The sequence below is a fragment of the Hyaloscypha bicolor genome, assembly GCF_002865645.1.
Source record: "Hyaloscypha bicolor E unplaced genomic scaffold K444scaffold_17, whole genome shotgun sequence".
In the NCBI taxonomy this organism is placed as follows: domain Eukaryota; kingdom Fungi; phylum Ascomycota; class Leotiomycetes; order Helotiales; family Hyaloscyphaceae; genus Hyaloscypha; species Hyaloscypha bicolor.
Window position 1 is genome coordinate 1,552,301 of NW_020194519.1, and position 26,030 is coordinate 1,578,330.

The window sequence follows — 26,030 nt, forward strand, 5'->3', positions numbered from 1 at the left end:
TTAAAGAGTATATTTGTTAATTAAAACTTAACAAAGTATAAAATTATATTAATAATTGATGAATTAATATTAAAGTTGAATTTTGGCTTGGGCGGTTGGTGGGTGAACCCTTCTAAAATTTAGCGCAAAATCTAACCAAACTTCCAACCGAAATCAAGACCAATTTCCAGGATGTCATCGTGGCCAACAATTCCTATACACAGCGCAAGATGTATCTGGTCTCATTAACATCTCCGCGAACACGAAGTCATTGAAACTATATTCTGAGGTGGAGATGACTGGGGGAGCACAACGACGATACGGCTTAATGAGGCTTCGGTGGAGTCTAGATAGACTGGAGATGCTGCGGCCATCTCTAGTATCGACTATACGACCTTGGAGCACCCCTTCATAGACGAGATATCGGACAACCCTTGATAGCGGCCGTTTTTAACAATGGAACATGCCACTGGGCAGTTGACGAAGCCGACCTGGACCTTGGGGTTGCGTGAGCATTTCGAGACATTTTTTGATTGACTGGAGGCTCTTGCTACAGGGGCAATGCAACACAGTAGAGAAATTGTAGCTTTCTCGGATGGACCTTCTTCGACCATATTCTAACATCGAGCCAGACCGATTTGACAGCGGCAAACACAACAGCCGTCGCTCCGTCATCATAAAATGAGGACAGGTCTGTGGTAGAACACGAGGGTGACGCTGGTTTCTATCCAAGCTACATGAGGCCACGTGCTTGAATCTTTCAAAGGGGACGAACCTGCCATCTTTCAGATGAAAGAAATTCTCTTATGTCTATTATATTTTCCTGGAGGTTTGTGGATATTCTCTACGCCATTGTCCTAGCATACAGAGGATAGCAAACACATCCCGTTGTTCAGGGTGTTTGGGAGTTCTCTGCCCTGGAATGTCCAAGTAGACGTCTCGGGAAACCTGAAATTCACACAGTCCGGCGCTTTGAATCACAGAAGTCAGTCAAGGACGAACGCTCTTTCCCACTAAGGGAAATTTTGGATTGGGCTTTGAGAATTTGCCAGTGTGGCCCAGGGGTTACGTACTGCTAGGCTATAGTGTACCAACCGTATTCGACACGGCCGCGGTGCCAAACCGTGAGATATAAAAAATACCTCTTGTGTATTGGTCAATGATTTGTTGACTCCAGTATGAAAGGAGAGCTCATTACATCTCTTGCCAAGTGACAAGCGGCAGTGCAAACAATTGAGAGCTGCATGATTGCGTATCACTTGAAGTTGGCTTCAAAATTCCACTACGTACAGATTACCCTTTTAGGAACTTTTCGCTTCATGTTCTCGCTGTGGATTGGCCGTAGCAGAGGTCCAGATAGCCTACGCCCGTAACTCCCAATAATTCCCCCGATGTGGCGCAAGCTGCGCCCAGAGTTTCTACCCAAGACCACACCTTTGAATGCTTTATTACAACAATTGATTACGCGGATTTCGGAAGTGTTGCTTTCGCATTCGCTTATTCCTTGGCAAGCCTAGGAGTATTGTTTCGATGACGCCGCACGATATCCTTTATATTTGAGAAATCCCAGAAATCGCTCCCGAGTATTGAACCTTACCCTTCCAAAGTGATATTGTTCTGCCTATCTTCTGCTCTTCATTGCGAAATTTCATCTCAACCCTCGATATGCACCACCACGTTTCTCAAAACTGCACTGAGGTAACCCCGCTCTGCCCGGTCGAGAATACCATCTACGGATATGCCCCAAACCTTGGCTTGAATGCCTTCTTCATCGCTATATTTGCGCTCTGTGCTCTAGCTCAATTCTTCCTGGGGACGAGATATAAAACATATTTCTTTGCTTATGTCGTCACTATGGGCTGCATAGGCGAGGCTACTGGTTACGGAGGGCGTATAATCATGCATTCAAACCCAGTATATATCCCCATTCAACGAATCTCGTTTGGTGGTAGGTACATTGCTGATAGCAAAATAGTATTCATCGCTCGGGTTCAAAATCCAGATCTCCTGCCTCATCTTCGCCCCAGCCTTCATCGCAGCAGGCATCTACCTGACTCTCAAACACATTGTCCTCGCCTTCGGCCAAGATAGAAGCAAGATCCCGGCTCGTTACTATACCTGGATCTTCATTTCCTGCGATTTCATTTCCTTGATGCTCCAGGCCGTAGGAGGTGGCTTCGCCGGTAGTGCCGAGAACGACGTGAAGTTGAGAAATATTGGGACAAACCTGATGATTTCGGGTATCGTGTGGCAGGTAGCGACTCTGATCGCGTTTGCTGGATTGGTCATCGATTACATTATTCGAACACGACGAGCTTGGAATGGTGTAACTCCTGAAGCTAAGAGTCTCCTGAGGCAGAGAAAGTTCCGCGGGTTTCTGGCGGCTGTGGCTATCGCGTTCGTGACGGTCTTTCTGAGATGCGTGTACCGTATTACAGAGATGGTGGGAGGCTGGGCAAATCCGATTATGAGGGATGAGATTGGTTTTGATATCATGGAGGGAATGTATGTCATCCCTTCCCAAATCCAAGGGAACAATTGCTAACAATCGAACTTTAGCATGATCATTATCGCTGTCTTAGCCTTGACATTCTTCCATCCTGGCTTTTGCTTCCCTCAGTTGGCGGGCCAGCAAAGAGCGAAGGCTCCACCTGAACTTGAATCTTTAGATGAAAGCGATGCCGCACTTCGAGAGGAGAAGATCCAAGAACCGAAGCCGGTTCAAATCTCAACAATTAAGGAGTAAAGCAGCATACCGATTACTCTCAAATAGTAGGTGCTAGAATGACAAAGGCGACTTCGAACAATGAGGGACAGCACATTAATGATATACTGTAGAATATAGTGAAGTAGAACTGTTGCGAAATATTTCCCGAGCGAATTTTGCCGAGTCAGCTACGTTCTCGGTCTTATATGGTGGGGGGCTGACATCTCAACCCCTCCTCTCATTCTTTATCGTCAGCTTCTGAACTTCAACGTTGAAATTGAACATATATATAAATGAGTATCGTGGGTGCCATCATAGCATTTTCAACTATATCCTTTCCGGATTTTGTTAGTTTTGAAAAGATTACCTTGAATCTTTCAAAATGCCTACCCAATCATACTTCAACAAATACCCCTCATTTCCCAGCGACGTTACGACTGCTCAACTTCCTCGCCTGTCATTCTCAAAGAATCTGAATTATGAGAAGGCAGAATCTGATGCATTCTTCAAGGTATGCAGGACCATGGCCTTCTTTCTGCTAGATTTTCAAGGGAGCTCTGAAGGAGAGCATTTCTTGAAGAAAGCCGAGGCTATGCTTAATTTAATTAGGAAGTCAACGCTAAGGATGTTGATGAGTTGATGAAATATGCGTATCAGCCGCTTCACTCATTACTTGGGCAAGTGGCTAGTGCTAGTTCCAATGCTCCTCCTTTCCCAATGGGGTCAAAATTCTTGATTGATCCAATCCATATCCTCAATCACTTACTGCATCAGATTCAACCTAATCGGCAACCTCAAAATCGAAGACGGCCGTCCCAACGGCATGCAACTCTACAACATCAGCCAGGACAACATGACCGACACCTCAATCCCCTATCAAATCCACCCTCCATCGAAGCTTACCGGTCTGAAATAAAAGCATACGTGAAGCAAGCATATCCCATCGTCTCTCTCATATGTTCCCATCTCGATAGGCGACTCCATCTCCCTCCAAGCACACTAATCTTGATGTAGCCCACGACCTGCCCTTCAGGAACACATCTCCGCAGGCTGCAGTAGCCTCCTCAACCAATTGGCGATCAACGCACCAGTCTCCTCGGACACATAGACATCGGAACACTAACCATCATCTTCAACGTCACAGGCGGTCTACAATTACTCAATCCAGGCGTAGACTCAAAAGATGAGGGCAGCTGCATGTACATCCATCTTGTCCCAGGTGCACGATCGTCAACCTCGACGAGGCGATGGTAGAGCGGAGCGGTGGGATTCTGCGAAGCAATATGAATTGTGATACTTTTGCGCCGGGGGGACAAGGTAGAGCTGATAGGTGTAGCCTTGCGTATCTGGTGCGGCCGGATAGCGATGTGCTAATGAAGAGGCGGGTGGTGGGGACAGCTTGATTCCGGGATTGGAGGAGAGGGAGGAGGATAATGGTTCTCAGCGAGGGAGTGAGAGGCGCAGAAAGCGGGGGCCCTTGAGTCGGGAAGGGACAATGCGAGGAGTAGAGCTGGAGAGAGAATGTGGTTGGGCAGTAGGAGCAGGAGCCGCTTCGTGGGTCTTGTCAAGTAATGCAACATCGATCAATTGAGGAACGCAGTCTTGTACAGCCTATTTCTCACACAAATCAGCAAGAAGAAAAGACGTAATTATCTTCAATCTCTGGTGCCCTTCCTTAATCGTTGCTACTTCTTAGCCCCTAAGTCGATGGACAGCTCCAGCGACCCCGTTTCCGTACTCGGACCCTCAACTTCTCCTATTTCCCCACTACCTTCGTAAGACTTACCAAAACACCACAATGCTGAACCAAGAAAACTGCTTCTACCACTTTCTCCTCCCAATCAAGTGATAGATTGACAATAGGCTCCTACCCGACTCACCTGACGCAATATTCCGGCTTGCAGAATTCGTTTCAAGCCGGCAGTCTGCCAAACACCTCCACACCATTCTTCCTTCTCCCAAGATATGGGCTAAGCAAGGCACAGCGACAAACAACCCCGCAGCACATGTGGCAAAAGCAAACGCCAAGCCTCGTGCCTTGTTTTCCTTTAACAATTGACACGAGGCAGTATCACGTCAAGCACGAGCCAGCGTGACGGGAGAGGGCAGATCTTCCTCGTGTCTGTTGCTATCCGTTTTCTCCGACAACAGCGACAGTCTCTTTCATTTTAATCTGGATGCTGTGTAATGAGTATGGTGATGATCGAGGTCCAAGGCATCCTCATTGTTCCAGTCATGAGATGCTTGAGTTTGAGTTTGATAACAAGGAGAGAAATACGGAGTTGGAATGTATAAATACCACCTCTCTCGTCTCAAGTATCGGACCGTCATCAGCAGCACAATCTTATCCACTTCAACTTACCCAAGCTAACTTCAAACACCAAAGCACCACCAACCGCCACAATGCGTTTCCCAACCCCCCTCCTCGCACTCCTAACCCTCCTTACCCTTGCCCTCGGCGCTCCATCCTCCCTCAAGCCCCGCGCCACCGACGGTTAGACAATCCAGGACTTCATTCGCGATTGCCGGGACGAGAATATCTGCATCTACGGCTTCACCCTCGATATCTATGGCTTCGCCCAAGAGCATTGCACCATCATTGACGTCGTGGAGCTGGGTCCGGCGACCACGCATTCTTGGTACAATGTCCCTTGCGAAGAGGTACGTCAATCTCCTTCCCTTGGCTTTAGTGCCTCTCCTATCCAGCCACGTCCCATCCCATCCCAGCACCCGAGTCCCATTGTGAGAGAAGCGCTAAAAGCACACAAAGTTCCCAGATTGCCACATCTCTTGGGGATGGAACTACGACGGCGACTTCACGGTCATGACCGTCGTCCACGTGCCGACGCAAGAGGTGGCGTACTTCGGGTATGATCATCCTAATGTTGGACTCCCAGTCGTTCAGTATCCGGATGTGGGGCCGTATGCTGTGGGGTGGACTGGGGCTCCAGCTTGAGTTTCCACTGGGAGACGGAGAGAGCGGAAGGGGAAGGTGGGAGGGGGGAAGAGAGGAAGGGAAGAGAGAGAAGGAAGGAGGAACGAGTGTGGCAGCTTTAATTGTGATTTGATTAGAAAGAAGCTGGTTCGCGAATGGCACTGGCCATTATATTTCCTGCACTTCGTTCAAAAGTGCAATATGAAGTTAAAGGATCAGATCAAAACCCATAATCACAGCTCAGGATAAGATTAAAGCTTCTTTCTCATTCATAACATAACTCGTAATCATCCTAGCCACGGCGCCAGTGAAACTGCACGAACTCCAGACGCAGACTTCCAAGTTCAGATAAACCTTCCCTTATCAGAACTTCCACATGTACAAAACCAGAACAAATAAGTACCTGCCACCCTATGCAACGGCATCTATAATGCAGCGCCGCCCGATTACCAAAACGCCATGGATCCATCCGTCCAACAATCCACAATGGGTATATATGGCTCCAAGCCAAAAGCAGCCTCCTTTCGTGTGCTGGGGCCGGTTTCGACAATGCGTTGTCTCCGTACTCCCCCATGCAAAATTCCAAGTCAGTGGCTCAGGCTCTTTCTTGAGCCAGGGCCGTGCCTTCTACGCCTACTGGCAGTTGCGGCGGCCATTCCTACAAATGCTTGATCGTCGTTCGAGCTCTCTCCGTCGAACTTCTCATGGCCGACTGTGATTATCTTGATGACGTTACCCAATCCCACAGCAATGCTCCTATTGCCTATTTTCTGCAGTGGCCCAAGACTATTGACCAGCAGATTTCCCTTTTCGTTGTACCCACAGAGGGGAGTGACGGCTCTCTCGCCACGAGAAGAGATTGACCAAACTTCCCACGAATCTTCGGCTTCCTGAGCTTGGAGGCGAAGAGATTGAGGGCGGCTCGCGCCTCGACGTCGAAGACCGATGTTCGCAACGGGATGAGAAGAAGCCGCAATGTCCTTTGGCGCCTCAACCTTCCGCACTCCCACCAAGTAGCCAACCTTCAACGCCTCCCATCGACCTGGATTTCCAATCGTGTACCGATGCTCCACTGTTTCGCGCCAGAGACAACAGGTCTTACTTCCCGGAGTGAAGGGATCTCGAAAGCAGATTGTATCGCCCTCACGCTGAGGGAGGTAGCTCTGCATAATGCATTCACCGGTCTCTGCACTCGTATATGCAAGAGCAAGGCTCGCTAGTCCTACTGAGCCACATTGAGGTCTCCTGCGGGTAGAGTGGATACAGCGAAGAGAGTCCTGCTTCATCGGCTTGGTGTGGAAAGTGTGTGTTACCCTGTGCGTCTCAACATCGATGAGCTCTACCGTGTGATCCCTAATGGCGAGAAAAGAGCTCAATGCAGGGAGCGGTAGGATGGAGAGAACTTCTTTGTCGTCTGCCGGATTCGGGACTTCGAGGCCTTCCGAGATCCAACCTGCTTCAACATGCTTGGCTACATGGATGCACCCACGTTTCGATGAGGTGATTATTCGAGCTGGTGGATTTGGCAAAGTAGCATTTGGCTTCTCAAGGTGTTGACGAACACTGACAAGCGGACTGCGGCATATCTGGAGCTCAACGACCTCCCCACTTTCGACGTGAAGCTCAGACATCAATCCGTTCTGCCGGACCACAAATACAGGATCGATAAATTCGGTTGCGTCGTGGCCAAAGAAGAATGCTACTGGAATACGCCCTTTGACGTCGACGTGGATCGAAGGCCCCCATCTTCCTTCCGGGATGTTCCACAGGAATACTCGATTCTGGGAGGACAGCACAGCAAGCCAGTTCGAGTCACTATCGATGGAGATAGCTAACACCGGAAACGGGTTGATGTGTGACTCTGGATCTTGCACAAGATAGGTAACTGTATCTTTGCGAACGTCCCAGATGCGGATCCACCTATCCAAGCCTACTGAAGCAATCACTCCTTCTTTTGAGGCTGCAAGAAGCATGACATCGAGGTTGTGGCCTTTACTCAATGTCTTGATAGATAGTAGGGGGTCATCCTCAGGTCTGGTCTCTTCCTCTCCAGGCGACTCATCCCAAAGGAGATAATTCATCAGAAGCGAGACTGCCGCAACAATTATGACGACGGTGATGAGGAACGTGCCACCTTGATTTCTTACAAAATCGTAAGCGGCGGGGAGGAATCTCCGAACTCCAGCGCTGGTGGGGTTCCGATCGGAGCCGTCCATAACAAATATTAGTGGGTCGTAAACGCGAGCAATGTAGCTGTTAGCATGCGGTTTGATGACTTGAATAACCTCATGTGCAGTCTCGTGGTCCTGCATTCGAAGCCACGCAGAGGGTGTCCTCGCCTGGTTGATGTCGGCCGAAAGTGGAGTTGCGGCACTTTCCTCGAGGGGCTGAGGCTCGGACTTCATCAACCGGAAGAATCTTGATGCCGTTCGGAACAAGCTTTCGTTGTCAAAGAAATGCCATTGTGCAACGAGAACAAATCCTACAAGCACGATTGTACCTGCTATCCGTGTAGAAAAGGGTGCCTCTCCCCTGAGGAGAGCATCTGTCCAGGTTTTCCTTTTTGGAAATTGTGGATTCAAAGTCTGTTCTTTCGGGGTGGATGCACGTTGCAGGGAATCACTCAGCTCTGTCCGCCGTACGTCGATGCTCAACACGGCAGAAAAGAAAGTCAGGAGGTAGAAGAAGTCGAATGACAGGGCGATTGCTGCGAAGGTGCAGAAGCTGACAATTTGCGGAGACACGACCTTCGAAAGCAGCCATAGAATAACCAAATTTTGAGTGACTCCAGCCAGAGCAATATGACCAGTCTGGCCTAATGCTTCGCCCATTCTCGCCGCGGCAGAGTGCTCCGGTGGAGTCATAATAGCAGCGTTGATAAGCCTGAATATATTCTCCATCCCGACTGTGAGAACGACAAGGGGATATGCCTCTCTCGGTATCTTTGATAGGTCGATCTTGAATACAGCGCAAATTGTGAAACTCGACATAATCGATACTGCGATTTGGCTCACGACAGCGAGGATGAGACCCACCCGAGATCGCAAGGCGCGGAGTCTGGACAAGCCATGTGCAAAGTAGATTGCCATCATGGCATATGCAATTCCGAGTAGGAGATTGTCTTGGAAAGAGAGAGGCTGGAAGCGAAACTCGTACAAAGTACTGGCGAATGAGCGACCACTGGGAGGATACAATTGCCATTTTTCGGACCCCTTGAGCCCAAGTGCTTGGGCTTTCCGTTCCCACTGCTTACCTACCGGCGAATCCAGCATATGAACCAAAGTAATGACCAAGGCGTCGGCAGCGACTAATCGGTGATCTTCAAAGCGCTTTCCACTAAAAACGATTGAGTGTCGAAGAGTAACATTGACAAACGTTGCTTGACGGGAACCATGGTTGACCGTGGCTATAATATCTTTATCTCCAGCAATTTTATCTGCTGAACAGGACCAGTATTGTAGAGGAGAATGAAAGAACCAAGAGGAGTTGCTCAATCCGTTGATGGCGTGTAGAGTATCGCGCATGTCCGTAGTCAAGTCCACCGATGAGTTGTCAGGATAGACCGGATTCGATGGTCTTCGGGGGTCGAAATCCATTGTGGGGCCGAGTAATTCATCTTGTATATCTAATGCGTTCAGAAGAACGTTCGGTTCTAATGCTTTCATATAACTCCCTGCAGGGTATTAGCAACGGAAACCACAATATACGAAGGTTCCTCATACCATGGACCCACATTGACCGCATAACCACATCCGGTCGCGTATTGGCAGGGCCTTCAAATGGCTGAGCTGATGTCCAGACATGATGGGGTAAGTTTGACGCGCCATTAGTGAAGTCGTTGGTGTAGAGGAATGGGAAAGGGTAGATTAGGATGACAGCGGTAGCTATTGAGATTAAGAGAGCTATAACGGAGTGGCGCGCTGCATTGTTGCCATAGCGGGTGAAAGCAGATCGCAGGGGATGTTTTTGATCAAGGACTGGTGCTTCCGTTGTTCTGCGGTAGAAATTAGCAGGTTGCTTGGAGACAACAGTGCGATTGGCAACGTACCCACGAAATGGATACAACAAATACCAAATCATCGAGGCTGGATTGTCGGCAGCTTGGCCTGCTAGCAGAAGAGAAGCGGTGCCCAGGGCGGTAGCTTAGACCGGTTAGCGAACGAGCAACACCTGATTGAGAAATATATGCGCCTGCATGAGGTGTGTCCTAGCAATCGAGTTGATGTCTGGTGTTTGGCCGGCCAGGTTCAAGCTGCGCGACGCTTTGCAACCATGATGGGGTGTTGTTGCAAGTATCATCAACAAGCTGACAGTTCTTGATAGCCCAGTCTATCAATTGGGGCATGGCACACAAAGGGCGATGGCTCGTTGATGGAAGTTCCGTCAAGGCAAAGTTGACAGCAGAAAGTTCTGGTTGTCGGGTCCATCAAGATTACGATCGAGACGAGACGAAGCGAGGGCCAAGGTGGTCGAAATGCGGGACAGCTGCGACACCGGCAAATCAGGGACAGAGCCAGAACCAGAACAAACACCACTGGGAAGGCCCCAAGTATTAAACAACGCTCGCAGCGAGAGCGAGCAGTCCTCGAGCAGACCGGCAGCTCGTTTGTATATCAATCGCCTTTCCAATGAGCGAGGCAATCCAATCCAGCATACGAGGCTTTCCTTAAGGCCGGGAACCAGCAGTGCGGGCCTCGGCGGCTGTGGCACGACACACAGACCAGACGAAACAAGGAACGCTTCCCACTCACTGTTTTCTGCTCGAGTGCCCGCCCTCCAACATATCGCAAGTAGTGAAGCCAACAGCGAAGGCAAAATGGTGCCAACCACGCCTTTGAGTCCTCCTGGCATGGAAGCCGAGCCTGCGGTGGAACGAATCATGTTGCGCTGGGGCAAAAGTCCAGACCTCTTCCCCTGTCTCCCTCCTCATGGCGGGCTGTACTTGTATACGCAGCTGTTGATGGCGGTCTAGAACGCACGATGAGGCACTTCGTCGACAGCGGCGAGGGGTATTGGTATCACAGCACAACAGCAGTTCTACGTCGTTCTTCACTTCAACATCGCACGGGATCCAGCCTTCTATATATGTTCTCGAAAGATGTCCTCGAGCCCTTGGGCAAGCCGACTAGCCCAAAATCGTATGCTTTCTACGCTTTCTGACACAATCATCAGGCCACTCTTAGGCTTATCGGCAGCAGGTTTGCCCCTCCTTCCAGCGGCGAGCGAATAGCATCCGGCGATAGCTTTATTACTGCAAAACACCATGCATGGATCAACCACGGGTCAGAACTGCTGAATAAGAATGCAATGCTGAAAGGCCGCAACTTCGCAAGACCATCTTTTGTCGAGGGCCGAGGCTGCCAAGCGGTGTATTTGTGCTTTTTCTGAGCGGGAGTGAGCGTGACGCCAGGGTCGCTGCATTGGGAGAAGTTTCAGGTTTACCTTTCGAGGGGCATCATGCACTCATCTGGAGGCTTTATCCCCCATTTTGGACTCCGGCCCCTAAGGTACAACTCAACTAACTTATCACGTGATACCAGATACTCTTTGAGGAATGATCCAGCAGGGGCGTATCCAAGAGAATTATTATTTATCCACTATCTTCTGTCCGTCGGCTTTCTTCAATCTCTATTCTGCTATGAAGGCTAACACAGCACGTGACATTTTCTGAATCGCCTCGAGTGTGCTAAAATTGCAGTGCTCAAGCTGGAAATAGTAATTATCAACTTGAGATTTATCACCGTAAGCGTGGGATGCCTGAGGCCACCAACTGTACATATTCTATCCGGGCACACCTCAGTAATCCATTTATTATCACCCACCCACGCGCCTCCGCTTAGTCGTGATACACCAAAGTCTGGCCCGAAAATTAACGTTTTCTATAATTACTCCCACAATATTTGCAAATAAATTTTTACAAAATTTCAGAGTATAGCCCTATAGACGATATATCGTTCGATATAAGTTTTAGGGGAAAGCCAAGTGTCTTAGCTGTATAATAAATCAATAAGGGACTTGACTTTCAGGCTCGATTCGCTAACAAATTTGGCGGGTGTGTATGTCACGATAAGGTGATATTGCAGTGGTGGTAAAGAGCTTGAATTGAGCTGAAGGCTGTGCGCCCGGCTAAAAGCACTGGCTACACGCTAAGTCACGTGCAGTGGCACCACGTGACTGGTGCCACGTAACAGTGTATTACGACTAAGCGGAGGCACGTGTGAGCTTATAAAGACTATTCCACGTAGATACAAAGACTGTATTGATGGCTATGGTCAAATGATGGCCTGGTAATTTATTTATATTTTTTTTATTAATTAAATGTGGGGTTATTTGCAAGTGAAGTGTGTTTTTGGTGGTGCGGGCGCAATTTTGTGTGTACCACGACTAAACGGAGGCGCGTGCCACCCAACTGCCCAAACCCCCTTCCCGACCACGCCTACCCCACCAAAATTTTCTCGATTTTCAAAGTCTTTGGAAAATTCTAAAAAACTTTCCAGATTATAGAGAATACTCGAAACATTGCGAATATCGTATTGATTTTTCGAATTTGTGGCATTAAGGTCTCCAAAATCCAAGTTGAGCGGGAAGGGGGTGTGGGCGGTTGGTGGGTGATGCCTTCTATTGGACGAGAGACTCCTATTTTCCGCCATGCCTCTCAAAACTCCTGCCCCACATCTCACAATAGCAATAGCAACCTCCATTGTAAATTTGAGGACATGGCATGACTTTGATGTTCCATTTACTTTGTTCACAATACATGTCACTTCGGTTATTCACTCTGCAAAGTTGTGCATTGTTCATAAGTCAATTTTAGCGTTCCCTTATCCTCGCATTGCCAGTTTTTTAATTCAAGAAATCTTCGACTTCTTGAATTCTGCACCATCTGAATCACCATCTGAATCACCCACTACCCAGCCGACCCTTTTAGCAATGGACAATCTTGATCCATTTTTCTTTGCATCTCGGACTTTTCCGTGCCAAGGCTCCACTCTCCCATTTTGGAGAACAGAGCTTCACGAGCTGGATAGCCATCATTCAACAGAACAGCTTCCCGAGTCATGCGATGTTCTGATCATTGGCGGGAGCCATGCTGGCATTGCTGCCGCATACCATCTTCTCTGTGGAGATGAATCGAGTACAAGTCCAAAGCCTTCAATTGTCCTTGCAGAAGCAAGACAGGCATGCAGTGGAGCCACGGCAAGAAATGGTTTGTCAACCCCAACCTCTCATCATCATTGTAAGAAAACCAATTCTCTTTTGTAAGGTGGCCATCTTCGTCCTTCAGTCTACTCTCGGATTCCCAAGTACACAAAGCAATTCGGACTGGAAGCCGCAGTCGAAGTAGCAGACTTCGAATTCGATCACGTGGCCGCAATTGCTACCCTCGTCGAGAAAGGAAAGATCGACTGTGACTTCACATTAACTCGATCATTCGACGTTTACACCGACAAGGGAGAAGCAGAGACAGCAAAGAGGCATTGTGATGAATTCAAGGAAGCCGGAATAGCCAAAAACACCATGAATGATCTTGTTTGGACCGAAGCCGAGCACGCTGAGGAGGTAAGTGCTTCTCCGAATCAATGTTCTTATGATTGATAAAACATCCAGGTATCAGGCGTCAAAAACTGCATTGGCTGCTTCTCATTCACAGCAGCCCATCTTTGGCCTTACAAACTAATGATGCACCTCCTCGCCAGCGCCGTCTCCAGCGGTCTAAACCTCCAAACCCACACCCTAATCCTCTCCATCTCTCCCTCTACCTCCCTCCCGGGAAAGTGGACAGCAACCACCCCCCGCGGCAGTATCACCGCCTCAAAAGTAATCTTCGCTACAAACGCCTACACAGCCGGTCTCCTCCCCGAATACGCCAGGAAAATCGTGCCCTCAAAAGGAATCTGCTGTCGCATCATCACCCCACCTTCCTCCACCCACCCAGAACTGAAAAACACCTACGGCCTCCGCCTCGGAAACGGAAGCCTAGATTATCTTATCCCTCGCAACGACGGCTCTATAATCCTCGGTGGCGCGAGAAGTGCCTTCTTCTCCGATCATAAAAATTGGTACAATAACATCGACGACTCAACCTTGATCAAGCCTGCCGAGAAGTACTTTGATGATTACATGCAAACCAATTTCCTCGGCTGGGAAGAGAGCGGGGCACGAGTAGATTGTATCTGGACGGGCATCATGGGGTATAATTCCGACACGCTTCCGAGTGTGGGAGAGGTACCCGGTAGGGAGGGGTGTTTCATCGCGGCGGGATTTGAGGGGCATGGGATGCCGGTTATTTGGTTGGTGATGAAGGGGATTGCTGAGATGGTGGGAAGGGGGAAGGCGTTTGAGGAGGTGGGTATTCCGAGGGTATATAGGACGACGAGGGAGAGGTTGGAGAGTGGGGTTGACGTTTTGGGGCCGAAGAAAGGGTAGTTGGGAATGGAGCGGGCATTTTGGGTAAGTGGGTTTGAAGATAGGACAAAGATGGGAGGTGTCGTGAATACACTTATGGTTTGAGGCGAGAAGACAGGCTTAAAAGTGCGATGTTTTGAACTGAATGAAGGATGGGAGTATTCCTTCTTCTCGCTTGATTGGCAGGCGACTTTCTTTGCAATTTTCAACTGCGATTGGTGCCATGTTGCACTGTAATTTTAGCGCAAAGATGGAGGAGGGCTGGGTGCCTATTTCCCCAACGTGATTTCCAGGCTTTTACACTACACCCTCCACATAATTTGCGGTGGCGTAACAGGCCGAGATATGTGAACACTACGAAGGCGAGCGGCATTGAAATTCGTCCAATATCCTAAGCGAGGATGGGCGCAATTTTGACCCTCGCAATACAGAAATTCTCACAATTCCCCCTTATATTTAATTATCGCAAAAAGTTCGCAGAAGTTAGATCTGCTTCTTTTCTATTATGCAATGGACTTTTAAAGAGTTTCGTGCTTTCCGTTGAGATTTGGTATAATTTTCCAAACATAGCTATTTTGGTGTTTCTCGGCTGCTGGCTGCTGGACGGTTTTCAAGGCAGAGCGCCTTCGCACTCTCCCCCCAGGTTTAAAGGTTAACGTGCGGGTCCGAAAGACTTCCTCTGATTTGCTTTCGAGAAGATTCCAGCTCTCTGATTAACTGGATCACCCTTGTTTACCACTGTGGGTCTGCCCTTCAAACCGGGGGAGGGGGGGAAACTACAACGTATCGGGCTATTAATTGTAGCGAGATAGGGGGGTCCAGGGCTAGCACAGACCAGAAAGTCAACAGCACGAGCTTTTCATTGGCCTTCACTCCCTGTCTGTGGCTGGCTCGCTACAGTTAGTTCCCATAAATGCGTTGTACTGTATTGCATTCATTGGTTTGCACTGCAATTTTAGCCTCCGCAACGAGGACCAACACCTCGAGGCTGAAAAAGTGTAAGATTACTTTAAAATAGTACTTGCTGCACTGTAATTTTCGACCACCTGCGAGGACTAAGACCTCGAGCTACATTATTTCGTAAGTACGGAGTCATTGCCTTTGCCCTTCCTTAACACCTATTTTCCCTATATTTAGCTACTTTAATTTGCCTCTTCATGAGGTCGCTGGGGCTTGGGATTGAAATCAGGGCTCGCTTCGTTTTCGTACTCTGCCAAACCCCGCACTGAGTGAAGACGCAACATTAAATGCTTATATAGAAGTGAAAATTGACAAGGAGTGAGACATGCACTCTGCCCATTCGGTGTATTCATAGTGGAATTCCGCGCAAAACTGTGCCTTAACGTGGGGTGAACAATGCTTTGCTTTGGTACCGAATACTAGCGGATTTCATTCGAAACACCTCAAAGGTCCAACCCTTTCGCAAAAGTCAAAATTCCTTTAGATGAAGGTCCTCAAAAATTTAGTACTGCTTACTTCCGTCTATCTTCTTTTTTCAGAATAGTATTCTAGTCGCTGTTAGGTATTGTTAAAAGGCGTTTGGAGTTAATTTCAGAAAATAAGCGAAAGTAGCGGCTCGCTTGGTCTCGCTTCTTCCCCCTAACCTACGCCCCCATCGTGACAGCTCTTACCCCAGATCATCGGGGCCCTACAGCAAGCTAGTCATAGTCACGCCACCATCGACTTATGATTTTGAAGAAAAAACTCGACCAGATTCTTGGTTTATATAAGCATTCCAGCCTGCAGTGCGGACTAACATTGGAACATTGGAAAGGAATCATGGAGTGAAGGGGGGGTGAATAAATCTTCATTAAACATCACTATAAATCTCATCTACTAGATCTTCTAACTGGACGCCGAGTCCCTCCTCGCAAGACTCTTATGCAGGGTATGCTGCTTCATAAAAGCACCACAAATCAAACTCAACACCGCAATGCTAAACCCCGTCAAAAACACCCCTCTCAACGCCAGCGCAAAGCTATCCAACACGCCCTCCCCCCACCCTTCTGGCAGATTTTTCAACTCGTCAAAATTGTCTCTGATCCTCCTGATCTCATCTTCCGCGCCTGGCCAGCCGTCAAATTTCTCGTGTAGGGAGGAGACGAGCAGGTTCTGGTAGACGGCCGAGGCGACCGTGATACCGATTGTGGAGCCAGTGGAGCGGAAGGCGTAGGTCGCAGAAGTGATGACGGCTTGGTGCTCGTGGTCTACTGCACTGATGACGGCCAGCAGGGTGACGGTCAAGGTTCCGCCGTAGCCGCAGCCGATGAGGAAGAGGTAGATGTATTCGGGCCAGTCTGGGCCGTAGATGCTGAGGGTTGGGAGCATGCCAGCGCCGACACAGACGCTGGCTAGAGAGAGTAGGGAGAGCCATTTGTATTTCCCGGTGTGGTTCATGATGAGACCTGCACCGAGAGAGCCGATTGAACTTCCGATGGATTGGGGGATGAGACTCATGCCTGCGGCAGTTGTGGAGTGACCTTTGACTTGGAAGAATATGGGGACGTAGAAAGCGCCCATATAGACTACCATTGTTTGTAGCCAGTTTGTGAGGCATGCTGCTGCCACGGTTCGGTGGAGGAGGAGCCTGACGGGAATCACGGGCTCGGACGCGATGTATAGCTCGACGCAGATGAAGGCACAGAGGGCCACCACGGAGAGCGGTAATGAGACCAAGACAAGGGGATGTGTCCATGGAACAATATTTCCCCCGGAGTTCAGCCCCAAGAGCAACAGCAGAAGTGTAACCACCAATGTAAAAGCTCCAAGAAAGTCCATGCGAGAGAGCTTCGACTTCTCGGACTTCTTAGGCGGCACGTTGACGAACCACCACACTAATATTCCAGACATAACGACGAAAGGAACTTGGGATAAGAACGCAACCCTCCACCCCCAGGTATCGTTCACCCATCCACCAAATATGCCTCCCAGTCCAGCCCCACTTCCGAAGCACACATTCCCAACCCCCTGAATCAAGCCTCTCTTCCTCAGCGGCACCAAGTCACTCCCCACAAATGTAGATATAGCCATCAGTCCTCCACCGCCCACCCCTGCCACCACTCTTCCTGCTATCATGGTCCATTCCGACGTCGCAAGCCCGCACATCAAGTTCCCAGCCGCGAAGAAGATATTCGAGACAACCAGCCCGGTTCTGCGACTGAAAATGTCGGTTAACCGGCCGGAGATCGGCTGGCAGGCGGCATTGGCGATTAGGTATGAGGAGGCTAGCCATGAGAGGAGGGAGAGGGAGTTGAAGGAGGTGGAGATGGGTGCGGAGAGTGTGGCGATGATGGTGCTGTCCAGGGCTCCGAGGAAGACGCCAACGTAGATAGAGGCCAGGGTGATGTATAGACGACTTGCTGAGAGCTCTTCGGGGATGATTGTCTCTTCTGTGGGGGATTCTTCTGTGTCTGCGTCTTCATCCTGAGGCTTGGGTTGATCGTCTCTGAGCAAGGGCGTTTCTTCGTCGGCGGGCTGCGAGGCCGACGCTGCTTGTGAAGTATTGCTGTTGATGGCCATTATGACAATAGATGATTAAAAGGATCCGAATAGAGCAAAGACAACTAAAGAAAGATCCATACTTATACCTGTGCGGAATTGCAGGGTTTGTTGAAGAGTGGGATATCAGCAGAGAAAATGCCGCTCTGGAGGCAGATCGCTAGGCGGATCTCATTCAATGACGTCCCGTGCGGAGCCTGGGCATGGTTCTTGACCCCCAAGTGACAGTCGTGTACGAGGAGTGAACTTAACTTCAATTCGATTAAGAAATAGTGAGGCCATTCAGATGGCTGAAAGAGAAGAAACAATGTAACGGTGAGACGGTGATAAGAAAATAATTGGTGGAACCAAGTTTCAACCTTCCCCCCGGTCTATTTTTATCACTCGCGAAAAGTGGCTCGGCTGAGGCCGAATTGGGAGCGAGCTGAGCTGCAGCCTTTGAGCAACGCGTCGAACTGAGCCTCCCTCCTTGACTCCGTCAGACCACCACGCACTCTCGTTCTTTCTCTGCACAATATTCACTTATTTGCCTCTTAATCGGTATACCGACCCTCCTCCCCTTCCCTCCTCTACAAGCAATCTACAAAATTCGCAGACCTTCCAACGATAAACAACCTCCGCTCGACAACCTCAAAACAAAATTCGAGACAGTGTGACAGGTTTCCACAATGGTCGAATTCGACGTCCACAACATCCAGAAGATAAAGCTGGGTGTGCATATCACTCAAGTGGCCTTCATTGTCGTTTCTTGGGTCATTGAGATTGTTGTTTTCAACAAGGCGTCAAGTATCGATGGCAGACCTGGCTGGTATTTTGGCCTTGTAAGCAGCCCCATATGTCTGCAAAGACACCATCTGCAGGCTACACGAAGCTAATTATTGATTAATACAGTGCTTCTTGACAATCCCGGCCATCATTTATTTGACAATGACTCCTCGCTTTCCTCGCACCCGCAAATTCGGCCCTCCCCTCGCCTTTACAATCGTGGATATCCTGTTTGCATTCCTCTGGATCTCTGCATTTGCCTCGCAAGCAAGCTATAACTCGAGTGGGAAATGCAAAGGTGCGTGCGGTGCTAGCAAAGCTATTGTTGGAATGGGTGTCTTCATCTGGTGCGTAAATTTGCGAACCCCCGATTGATTTTTCCACGGATAGGCGGCATGCGCTAATTATGAAAATAGGTTGTTCTGGTGCTTAACAGCATTGATGTCGGTCTATGGCTACATTTATTTCCGCCGCGAAGGCTATCTCCCAGGAGCCTCGAGAGCGCCCCACAATGCAAACATGATCGATCCGGACAAGGAGGCATTCTCAACGGCTCCTCATGACGACGAGTACGCACCTGTCCACAATGTGGATGAGCATGAACTTCCAGACCACCATGAAGGTAGTGGCTATGGTGCTGGATCTTCATCGGTGGGAGGTGGATATGATGCACCAAGTTATACAAGCGGAGGATATCAACCACCTCAAGTCCATGATGAGCCAACCAGTTATACTGGTTATACTGGCTCAGCACCAGTTAACAGTGGACCTGGAGGACGACTTCAGTTTCCTGATGCGAGATACGACAATGTATGAGTGGCGTTGTAAAAATATGGGCAGGTGGGCATGCATGCACAAAGGCGTTTTGGACATGATTTCGGGTTCGCCGTGTTGATACCAATAGATGTGCAAATAGAAGATTCTTGGTCGGCATCCCTCAGTGCAAGAAACAACGAAGGATTCCAGTGTTGCACGGTAAGTTCTGAGAGGTGGAGGTTCGAGTGCCAGGAGAGTTTGGTGAAGTCACCTCATCATGCTGTCACTGTTTATTGACGAACTCCCGTCCTAAGGGCCCCTCATTTCAACCCCTCCACACCTCCAAATTCCCATCTTTCACAAGCCACTCGGAATCCGCCCCGGATTCGAATTTGTGTAGGTGTATCTTCGAGGCTGACCTCCATTTACCCATTCCCAATCCTCGGGCCGAAGCAAGCTTGATCTGCACTGGGGTGTCTCCTTCCTCGCGGCCCAATCCGCGGATCTCTCTGTCTCACGAATCACTCTGGCCAATTTGCACATGTGTAACTGAAGGAAGGCTTAGCACATGAAATTGCCCGCTGTTGAGAATCAGCACCCTTCTTTCCTTCGCTCAGATGGAGGCAGTGTCGATCCAAACGGGTTTAGGGCTAGGGGTCGTAGCTGCCAAGGACGGCTGCGCCCGGTCTGCTGGACGAATGGAAACCCCAGCCTGTTGCGACTCCACTACTGTACGTTGCATCCGTTCCTAGGGCTGTACCGCGCTAAAAATATGGGAACATTAAAAGGCCATCTCTTCTAGATTATATTAATTTGCTGAAGCTTTATATAAATGCATAAAAACTTTATATACTTGTAATATAAAAGGTGTATTAATAGAGTATAAGAGGATATAGATCTGTTATTATCGTATTAAATTTATAAATGTTTGAAGTCGAGAGAAAAAGTGTAAGCGAGGTAGAAGGATCCACTAGCCAACCGCCCATACCCCCAAGCGCCCACTCCATTTCACCACAACAACGGAGTAAAACCGAAATATTGAGTAGATATTCGTGATCAACGACCTTAGTATACTATAGTGGTTCTTAAAATTTCAAGCACTTTCCCAGTGCTTTAGAAAAATCTCAAAATTTTAGTGTCTTGAGAGGGGTATGAAGTAAATGCCTCTAGTGAGGGGTTTTAATAGCGGGGCAAAAACAATGGAAACACTACCATAGTCGATTCTAGCCGCATTACTAGTTTTAAACAGACGCATAGCTGTTTGGATATTGAAAGACTATAAAGTATCGATATGACACAGGATTTGCAATTATAATAAAGATAATAAAGAATCATACTTTGGGGGTGGGCGGTTAGGGGGTTTGGGCGGTTGGCTAGTGGATCCTTCTACAAACCCTGGCCGCAGCGGAACGCCCCCTCTTCACAAGTCAATGCCACCAAGATCAGCATGAAAGCAAGGTGTTGTGGGGTTGACCCTAGTACGGCCCGAAGTGTGGCCTCTCGGGTTCGTCTCCTCACCGTCAACACTCAACGCTTTGTTCCCAAGAAAGAGTGTAGATTCCGTCAACGCCCGGCGGCTATTTGAAAAGAATTTGGATAGATTCAGCCTCGCGAACTTCGGACAGCTACATAATCACTTTCTCCCCTGCTGGAAGGAAAGCCATCCCACGTCAATTGAGCAACCGGACGACAGCAACACCATCAATTCAAACATCCCATCAAGTTCCACTTCGAAAGACATCAACTGATCCTCAATCAAGTCGTCAAGATGGCTCCTAAGGTCAGTACACCCCTCTCCCACCCTCCACAGAACAGAGCTGACACCCAACAGATCACCACCCTCCTCTTCGACTGCGACAACACCCTCGTCCTCTCCGAATCCCTCGCCTTCGAAGCCTGCGCCGAGCTCGCCAACGAGATCCTCGCATCGCGCGACATCCCCGACCGCTATACCGGTCCGCAACTGCTCTCCGATTTCGTCGGGCAGAACTTCCGCGGCATGATGGTCTCCCTCAAAGCCAAGTACAAATACGAGATGTCGGACGCCGAGCTCGAGACCTACGTGACCCGCGAAGAGGACGCGGTCATCGCAAAGCTGAAGGAGAAGCTCAAGCCATGCGAAGGCGTGGACCACGAGCTGGAGAAGCTGGAGCAGCATGGGAAGTACCACTTAGCTGTTGTGAGCTCCAGTGCGCTTAGGAGAGTCCAGGCGAGCATCGATAAGGTGGGCCAGGATAAGTACTTTGCGGGCGAGCATGTGTTCTCTGCTGCTACTTCCCTGGAGAAACCGACTAGTAAGCCGGATCCCGCAATTTATCTGCATGCGATGAAGGTCCTGGGTAAGACGGCCGAGGAGTGTGTTGCGGTTGAGGATAGCAAGTCCGGTGCGACAGCCGCATTTAGGGCGAATATTAAGACGATTGGGTATACGGGGAGCTATGAGAAAGATGAGGAAGAGAAGATGAGGCAGGTGTTGACCGATGCGGGTTGTGTGGTTGTTATGAAGGATTGGAGTGAGTTTGAGGGATGCTTGGATAAGATTGAGAGTGGAGAGGTTTAGAGGAACTGTTCCTTGAGCTGTCCTTGCGAAGTTGCTGGCAAGCATTGAGCCATAAATACGGGTTACACTCGATAGATAGGCGTCAAGATGGTAGACAGCGTGTTTATTCATTCTCCCGTTTCCTTAGTTTATCTTGATGAGTTGCTTTGATCTCAAAAATACTTATTCTTTAAAATGTTCTCACGCACATAAGCAATAAGTATTGGTGGAAATCGAGTGTACCATTACAACGCGGATCATCTGTCACCGGACCATCCCCGTGCATATTTACATCTCCTCCACAAGCTGGAGGCAAACAAATCTCTCTCTATCTGACCCCATTTACCACCCGGCGCACTTTCTCGTTGATGCACTTGAGTTAAGTCTAGACTCTTGGCCGGAAGAGTTTAGGAAATATGGTGATCGAAGAACAGTGGCTAAATTTCTTCAGTGGGCTGAGTCTGTAAAAGGAGGTAAGACTCTGCTTTATAAGCTCCGAGACATTGACAGCTACTAGAAATTAACATAGTTGGTCTATTCTCGACGGAAATCATACACAGCAAAAGACCTAGCTGCCCACCTTGAACATGCTACGTACTATCAAGACTTTGCAAAAGGTGGCACGAACCCAGGAACTCACTGCTACAGAACAGGGGAGATACGACTTTACACCGAACCTTAACGTCCTTGTAGATGTGGTGCTGACAAACTTTGAGATTGGCTAAGAGCCCATTGGGGGACGCAATAGGCTGCCAACCAGATGAAGCTCCAAGAGGAGACAAAGTAGATTGTCAAGGTCAACTAAACAGGGTTTCAAGTGCATTGAACGCTGTAGGAAAATGCTAGTTTGAAATGTACACTCAATGCTCAAAGATACGCATCCTAATGACGGAATGCTTGAAGATCTCCCTTCCCTCCGACTCCTGAGCCCGCGGTCTTGAAAGAAGATCGCTGCATAGATATAGACATAGTGGCATTTTGGGAGCAGGATTTCAAATGTGAAGTTGATTTCGAGTATGGAGAGAAAAATGGGAAATTGGGTTGATCACGTGAATGTAGCTTATCTTATCGTACCCCGCCTTCGAATAACTTCATCTCCTACATCTCCGCCTCCAGATGCTCCAATTGACCTCAATTCCTAGGTACACATCCTACAACATACCTTACACATCCCCAATACTCCCTTAACCTCCTCACGCCCTCCAAAATGGCGGCAGAAAACTACGAAGCGGCAATATCCCTCATCGACGAAGCACACTCCCAAGACCCAAACATTGCCATCGTCGACGGCAAAGACGTCCCCTACGAGCTGCACTACGCCCAGAAAATGACACACTACCTTTCCCTGCGCTCCCCAGATGCATCACCGATCCTCAAAGTCGCCATACGAGCGCAGCATTTCCGCCGCTGGGAGATCCCTCGCGATTCGTATCCGATGACCAAGGCGGGGTATTTGAACTGGAGGACATTCCTGAAGAAGAGGCAGGCGGATCTAGCGTCCGCCATATGTGTGGGCTGTAATTTTACCGCGGAGGAGGCGGAGAAGGTGGCGAAACTGATAAGGAAAGAGGACTTGAAGAAGAACGAGGAGACGCAGATTCTGGAGGATGTGGCGTGTTTAGTGTTTTTGGATGATCAGTTTGAGGCTTTCGAGAAGGAGCATGACGAGAAAAAGATAATCGATATATTGAGGAAGACGTGGGGAAAGATGAGCGAGAGGGGGCATGAATTGGCGTTGGCGATACCGATGTCAGATACGAGTAAGGAGTTGATTGGGAAGGCTTTGGCGGGGTGATGAATGGATGTTTGGATTGAGGTTTTGGGGGAGATGTGTATTCAAGTATGTATAATTCCGCAATGTCTATTGTATCTGTACTCCAATGCTCGAGAGACTTTGTAACGCTAGCGCGAGTGTTGTCGCGAGACATTCAGAATAACAGCCGCCCTGTTGTTCCGTTCAGTGGTCAAAATTACAAGTGAACGCATTTCTCAATTACATGGGTACCAGCTGTACCTACGAACACAATATGGATCTTGATCGAGAAGAAGTGCAACTTCATTCAGAGCTCCAAGAGACAAGCCTCTTGAAGCTTTCTGTTATTCGCTATTCTCGAGCCCGACCATCTTCAGAGAATTGGTCCACAATCTCCCTGCCTTCTCCTGATCAAAAGCATGCGGGGCGTACCCTGGAATGAACGGCAAGTATTCCCCATCCGTAGGATCAGGATGCAGAGGTGCCCTTTGAAGTTTCTCAAGGTAAAAGCCCCCCTTTCCTTCCCATTCATGCCCAATTGAGGCCCATACAGTCAGTGCTGCACCCTGCTCAATAGACAGCTTGGCCTCCATCAGCACTTCATTCTTTGGCCAGTCAGCTTGGGCTTCCCCAAGGGTGTGCTTCCCTATTCCCGCAAATATGCCGCCTGGAGTCAAGGACCCTCCGTGCAGCCCCCTTGAACCATAGCGCCGTTCAATCTCCTTTGTCATGTAGATGTTCGCCGTCTTGCTCTGGCTATAGGCTCCCCGTGGCGTGTATTCCTTAGGATTGGATTTAAAGTCCTCGTTTCCGAAATTGATGCCCTCGAAACGACGGCCGGTGCTAGAGACGGCGATGACCCGAGAGTGGAAAGACGGCGTTGAGGATGAAAGCATTATTGACTTCAGCAATTCGAAGAGGAGAAAGTGTCCCAGATGGCTGGTGCCAAACTGCAGCTCGAATCCATAAACCGTGGTACCGCAAGATGTGGCCATTATTCCTGCATTGCAGACCAAGACGTTCAGCACGCTGGTGCGGTTCAGAATGTTGGCTGCCGCAGCCCTCACGCTGGCAAGGGAGGCAAGATCCAATTGCACCAGCTCGACACGGCCAGGCTCGAGAATATCTTTGAGCGCTTCCTGGGAAGTTTTCACATTTTGCACGGTCAGGAAGAGAGTGGCTCCCGTTGCGGATAGAGCGCGAGCAGTTTCGATACCAATTCCATTGGAGCAGCTGGTCACGACGAAGACCTTATTAGCGAGCTTGCCGACCAGACCTTCATCTTGGATAATTTGTAATGCCGTACGTCGTTCTTGGCCTTTCGGGTTCGCGAAGAGCGGCGTGTATTTTGCAGAGAGCGATTGCGACACGATTGATTTAGGGTCCAACTTTTGAAGGTCGGGAAAAAGGGCTGATTGGTATTCATGGTTGAACCAAGACATGACGGCAGTTTGAATATTGATTGAGGAATCGATGGATAAAACGAAATCTAGTATTGTAAAGATTTGATGTCAAATATTACTGAGCTGCATCCGAATGCCATTTCCCACCACTTTTGATATTTTATTTATTTATAAAGGGGGTCCTGTGTGGCAACTCTGCAGCAAAATGGTTTTGAATCTACAGACTGCGTATACTATAAGCAGGGCAGTACCTGCATGGACAGTCTCTGGTCTACTGTCGGTCCGACTCAAAAGTAACAAATCGGGTACCCTTTTACGACTACAATAACTTTAATTATAACCTTAATTTCAAGAAGCATCAAAGAGAGTACTTAATCAGTATTATAGTTAATTAACTATTTTAAAATTAATTATATAAGGCACTTATTAATAATTTATACACTTTATAACTCTTATATTATTAAAGATATTAGGTATTTGAGAACATGGAATCAATTAATATAAGTCATAATAATTGTGACGGCGCTGGTTGGGGCCAAAGGGGGGTGGCTGTCACATGACTAGTTTCACCTAGCTAGCCGGCGTTTCAGTAGTTTTAGCTAGTACTTCCCTCCTTTTATCCCCTCCTTCTTCCCTCTCTCTCTCCTTCTTCTCTTTAGCTTAGTATTTTCAATACATGAGATTCTTGGATCTTTGAGCCCTGGCCATTGCCTCGATCCCGCCGTCACAATAATTAGCATTATATAGTAATTTTTATTTATATTTAGGTTTGTTTGAGTCGGGCCGACAATACCCCGCCTCAGCTTATTACGTTAAGCGGGCCGAATCAAAGAACGAGCTTGACTGCTCCTGGGCACTAGTATTTGTTTACTACATAGTATTTCAAAATATCACCGTTTATAGAATACTTATAATGAAAGAAAATCGATAAGATCAGGATTCAACGATTCTTCTTTTCTCTTCTTCAGGTTCTTTTTGAAATTTGTCAAACTTTTGGTTTTGAATTCTTGAAGTGTTTGTAGTCAAAGTTAAGCGAGTACCCCTGAGAGCTTAACAGGATACTTTGCGCTCTGTCATTGGATCTCCTCTTTCCTCTTCACAACTGATTCATCCCAGTTAGATATTGCTTGTAGGCCAGTCCAGATCCGGGCAAGCACACAAGCGGTAGATGAACACCAATAATGCCATTACCTGAGGTTACTGCTGCCCACAGACTGGTAGAGTCTGCTCCAATGTGGTTGGCAAACATGCCACCCCTGGGCGACGGCTTCGGATTTATTCTTCTAGAC

General features: G+C 48.6%; 11 protein-coding genes across 11 annotated transcripts; 7 read left to right on the plus strand and 4 right to left on the minus strand.

Annotated features, from left to right (window-relative positions):
* Window positions 1-1,644: 1,644 nt before the first annotated feature.
* K444DRAFT_582561 (RTA1-domain-containing protein) lies at window positions 1,645-2,806 on the plus strand (the record flags this gene model as incomplete). Its single annotated transcript, XM_024877801.1, has 3 exons — window positions 1,645-1,893; window positions 1,955-2,484; window positions 2,539-2,806. 3 exons carry the CDS (start codon window positions 1,645-1,647, stop codon window positions 2,723-2,725), a joined length of 966 nt encoding a protein of 321 aa, XP_024741876.1. The 3' UTR covers window positions 2,726-2,806.
* A 262-nt stretch (window positions 2,807-3,068) lies between these two features.
* On the plus strand, window positions 3,069-4,333 carry K444DRAFT_650570 (uncharacterized protein; the record flags this gene model as incomplete). Its single annotated transcript, XM_024885646.1, has 6 exons — window positions 3,069-3,321; window positions 3,534-3,696; window positions 3,736-3,741; window positions 3,778-3,905; window positions 3,941-4,074; window positions 4,145-4,333. The coding sequence occupies 6 exons, from the start codon at window positions 3,069-3,071 to the stop codon at window positions 4,256-4,258; spliced, it is 798 nt and encodes a 265-aa protein (XP_024741877.1). The 3' UTR covers window positions 4,259-4,333.
* An 855-nt stretch (window positions 4,334-5,188) lies between these two features.
* On the plus strand, window positions 5,189-5,642 carry K444DRAFT_520347 (uncharacterized protein; the record flags this gene model as incomplete). Its single annotated transcript, XM_024874041.1, has 2 exons — window positions 5,189-5,347; window positions 5,457-5,642. Coding segments are annotated over 2 exons (345 nt in total), but the record flags the coding sequence as incomplete, so codon positions are not given.
* A 566-nt stretch (window positions 5,643-6,208) lies between these two features.
* On the minus strand, window positions 6,209-9,701 carry K444DRAFT_520431 (uncharacterized protein; the record flags this gene model as incomplete). Its single annotated transcript, XM_024874045.1, has 3 exons — window positions 6,209-9,294; window positions 9,344-9,615; window positions 9,670-9,701. The coding sequence occupies 3 exons, from the start codon at window positions 9,699-9,701 to the stop codon at window positions 6,209-6,211; spliced, it is 3,390 nt and encodes a 1,129-aa protein (XP_024741879.1).
* On the minus strand, window positions 9,702-10,785 carry K444DRAFT_608654 (uncharacterized protein). Its single transcript, XM_024879431.1, has 2 exons — window positions 9,817-10,785; window positions 9,702-9,763 (listed from the first exon to the last, which is right to left on the minus strand). Exon 1 carries the CDS (start codon window positions 10,470-10,472, stop codon window positions 10,005-10,007), a length of 468 nt encoding a protein of 155 aa, XP_024741880.1. The 5' UTR covers window positions 10,473-10,785; the 3' UTR covers window positions 9,702-9,763; window positions 9,817-10,004.
* A 1,766-nt stretch (window positions 10,786-12,551) lies between these two features.
* On the plus strand, window positions 12,552-14,320 carry K444DRAFT_582566 (FAD dependent oxidoreductase; the record flags this gene model as incomplete). The annotated part of the gene is made up of 3 exons (XM_024877802.1): window positions 12,552-12,807; window positions 12,886-13,181; window positions 13,230-14,320. The coding sequence occupies 3 exons, from the start codon at window positions 12,552-12,554 to the stop codon at window positions 14,046-14,048; spliced, it is 1,371 nt and encodes a 456-aa protein (XP_024741881.1). The 3' UTR covers window positions 14,049-14,320.
* A 1,499-nt stretch (window positions 14,321-15,819) lies between these two features.
* K444DRAFT_608657 (MFS multidrug transporter-like protein) lies at window positions 15,820-17,839 on the minus strand. The gene has a single exon (XM_024879432.1). It carries the CDS (start codon window positions 17,544-17,546, stop codon window positions 15,873-15,875), a length of 1,674 nt encoding a protein of 557 aa, XP_024741882.1. The 5' UTR covers window positions 17,547-17,839; the 3' UTR covers window positions 15,820-15,872.
* A 135-nt stretch (window positions 17,840-17,974) lies between these two features.
* On the plus strand, window positions 17,975-19,222 carry K444DRAFT_582572 (uncharacterized protein). The gene is made up of 3 exons (XM_024877803.1): window positions 17,975-18,346; window positions 18,417-18,637; window positions 18,707-19,222. Exons 1-3 carry the CDS (start codon window positions 18,194-18,196, stop codon window positions 19,104-19,106), a joined length of 774 nt encoding a protein of 257 aa, XP_024741883.1. The 5' UTR covers window positions 17,975-18,193; the 3' UTR covers window positions 19,107-19,222.
* Window positions 19,223-20,393: 1,171 nt separating this feature from the next.
* On the plus strand, window positions 20,394-21,915 carry K444DRAFT_650575 (HAD-like protein). The gene is made up of 2 exons (XM_024885647.1): window positions 20,394-20,826; window positions 20,878-21,915. The coding sequence occupies exons 1-2, from the start codon at window positions 20,815-20,817 to the stop codon at window positions 21,604-21,606; spliced, it is 741 nt and encodes a 246-aa protein (XP_024741884.1). The 5' UTR covers window positions 20,394-20,814; the 3' UTR covers window positions 21,607-21,915.
* Window positions 21,916-22,692: 777 nt separating this feature from the next.
* K444DRAFT_210339 (uncharacterized protein) lies at window positions 22,693-23,577 on the plus strand. Its single transcript, XM_024871077.1, has 2 exons — window positions 22,693-23,425; window positions 23,518-23,577. The coding sequence occupies exon 1, from the start codon at window positions 22,793-22,795 to the stop codon at window positions 23,378-23,380; it is 588 nt and encodes a 195-aa protein (XP_024741885.1). The 5' UTR covers window positions 22,693-22,792; the 3' UTR covers window positions 23,381-23,425; window positions 23,518-23,577.
* A 105-nt stretch (window positions 23,578-23,682) lies between these two features.
* On the minus strand, window positions 23,683-24,764 carry K444DRAFT_640687 (short-chain dehydrogenase/reductase-like protein; the record flags this gene model as incomplete). Its single annotated transcript, XM_024884519.1, has 2 exons — window positions 23,683-24,656; window positions 24,728-24,764. 2 exons carry the CDS (start codon window positions 24,762-24,764, stop codon window positions 23,683-23,685), a joined length of 1,011 nt encoding a protein of 336 aa, XP_024741886.1.
* Window positions 24,765-26,030: the final 1,266 nt, after the last annotated feature.